The sequence below is a fragment of the Hipposideros armiger genome, unplaced genomic scaffold, assembly GCF_001890085.2.
Source record: "Hipposideros armiger isolate ML-2016 unplaced genomic scaffold, ASM189008v1 scaffold_1248, whole genome shotgun sequence".
In the NCBI taxonomy this organism is placed as follows: domain Eukaryota; kingdom Metazoa; phylum Chordata; class Mammalia; order Chiroptera; family Hipposideridae; genus Hipposideros; species Hipposideros armiger.
In genome coordinates this window covers 434,449-435,449 of record NW_017732598.1, presented here as the reverse complement: position 1 = coordinate 435,449, position 1,001 = coordinate 434,449, and the positions used below count along the sequence as shown (strand labels likewise).

General features: G+C 49.7%; 1 protein-coding gene across 1 annotated transcript in view; it reads left to right on the top strand.

Annotated features, from left to right (window-relative positions):
* The first annotated feature begins 803 nt into the window (after positions 1–803).
* TMEM132D (transmembrane protein 132D) overlaps positions 804–1,001 on the top strand; it is a 299,170-nt gene continuing 298,972 nt past the window's right edge. Inside the window, exon 1 of the mRNA XM_019633150.1 lies at positions 804–946. Coding sequence (XP_019488695.1) covers positions 885–946 — 62 coding nt within the window. The 5' untranslated portion in view covers positions 804–884. The remainder of the gene's footprint in view (positions 947–1,001) is intronic.

The following is a 1,001-nucleotide window of genomic DNA, read 5'->3' as shown; positions in this document are numbered from 1 at the left end:
TGGTGATGATGGTGGTGATGGTGATGATGGTGGTGATGGTGATGATGGTGGTGATGGTGGTGATGGTGGTGATGGTGATGATGGTGGTGATGATGGTGATGATGGTGATGGTGATGATGGTGGTGATGATCGTGGTGGTGATGGTGGTGATGGTGGTGATGGTGATGGTGGTGATGATGGTGGTGATGGTGGTGATGATGGTGATGATGGTGATGATGGTGGTGATGATCGTGGTGGTGATGGTGGTGATGGTGGTGATGGTGATGATGGTGGTGATGATGGATCCGTTTACATCTCAGCTCTCTGTTGCCTATTTCTGTACCTGTCTGAGCCCCTCATCTGGAACTTGGAACATTGTTAAATAAATTAAACAATACAGGTGATGTGCCCATCAGTACTTGATGTAGAGAAGACATTCAATGAATGTGCAGTGTTATTTTACTTTTGCAGTTTTAATTCATTTCCTTTTTGCATTTAGTTTTAACAGACTGGGGGTTTCAGGAAATTCTTTTGTTTTTAAATTAAAGCCATCCACTAGCACAATATTTCTCTATTTTTTTCAGTCACTGATGCTTGCTACTGTCAGTGCACTGTTCCTAGCTCCTCTGCTAAAGGTAGGAATAAAGGGGGGAAATAGGACAGATGGGTCAAAGGTGACCGCAAATACGGGATTGAATTCTGTTAACCATGAGCTCACACTGCCAGGCAGCAGTGTGCACGAAGCTCCTCATGTTCCCAGAAGCAGCAGCCCCGGGGTCCCCCAGAGCTGGCTCAGCTGTGCACTTCCTGTCTCCCACAGGGTGAAGGTGAAGAAGGGCCTGCGCGTCTCTGGGGTCAGAGCCAGCAGCCCCTCCGTCTGGGAGGTCACGGAGAGCACGGACTACATGGGCAAGTACGCGCCGGCGGTTGTCGTTTGTCAGAAGACATCTGCGGGCTCGGAAAACAGGTGAGTCCCAACCCCCCTTGGCTGCGTTCAGATTCGCTGTGAGGGCGGCGGCTTC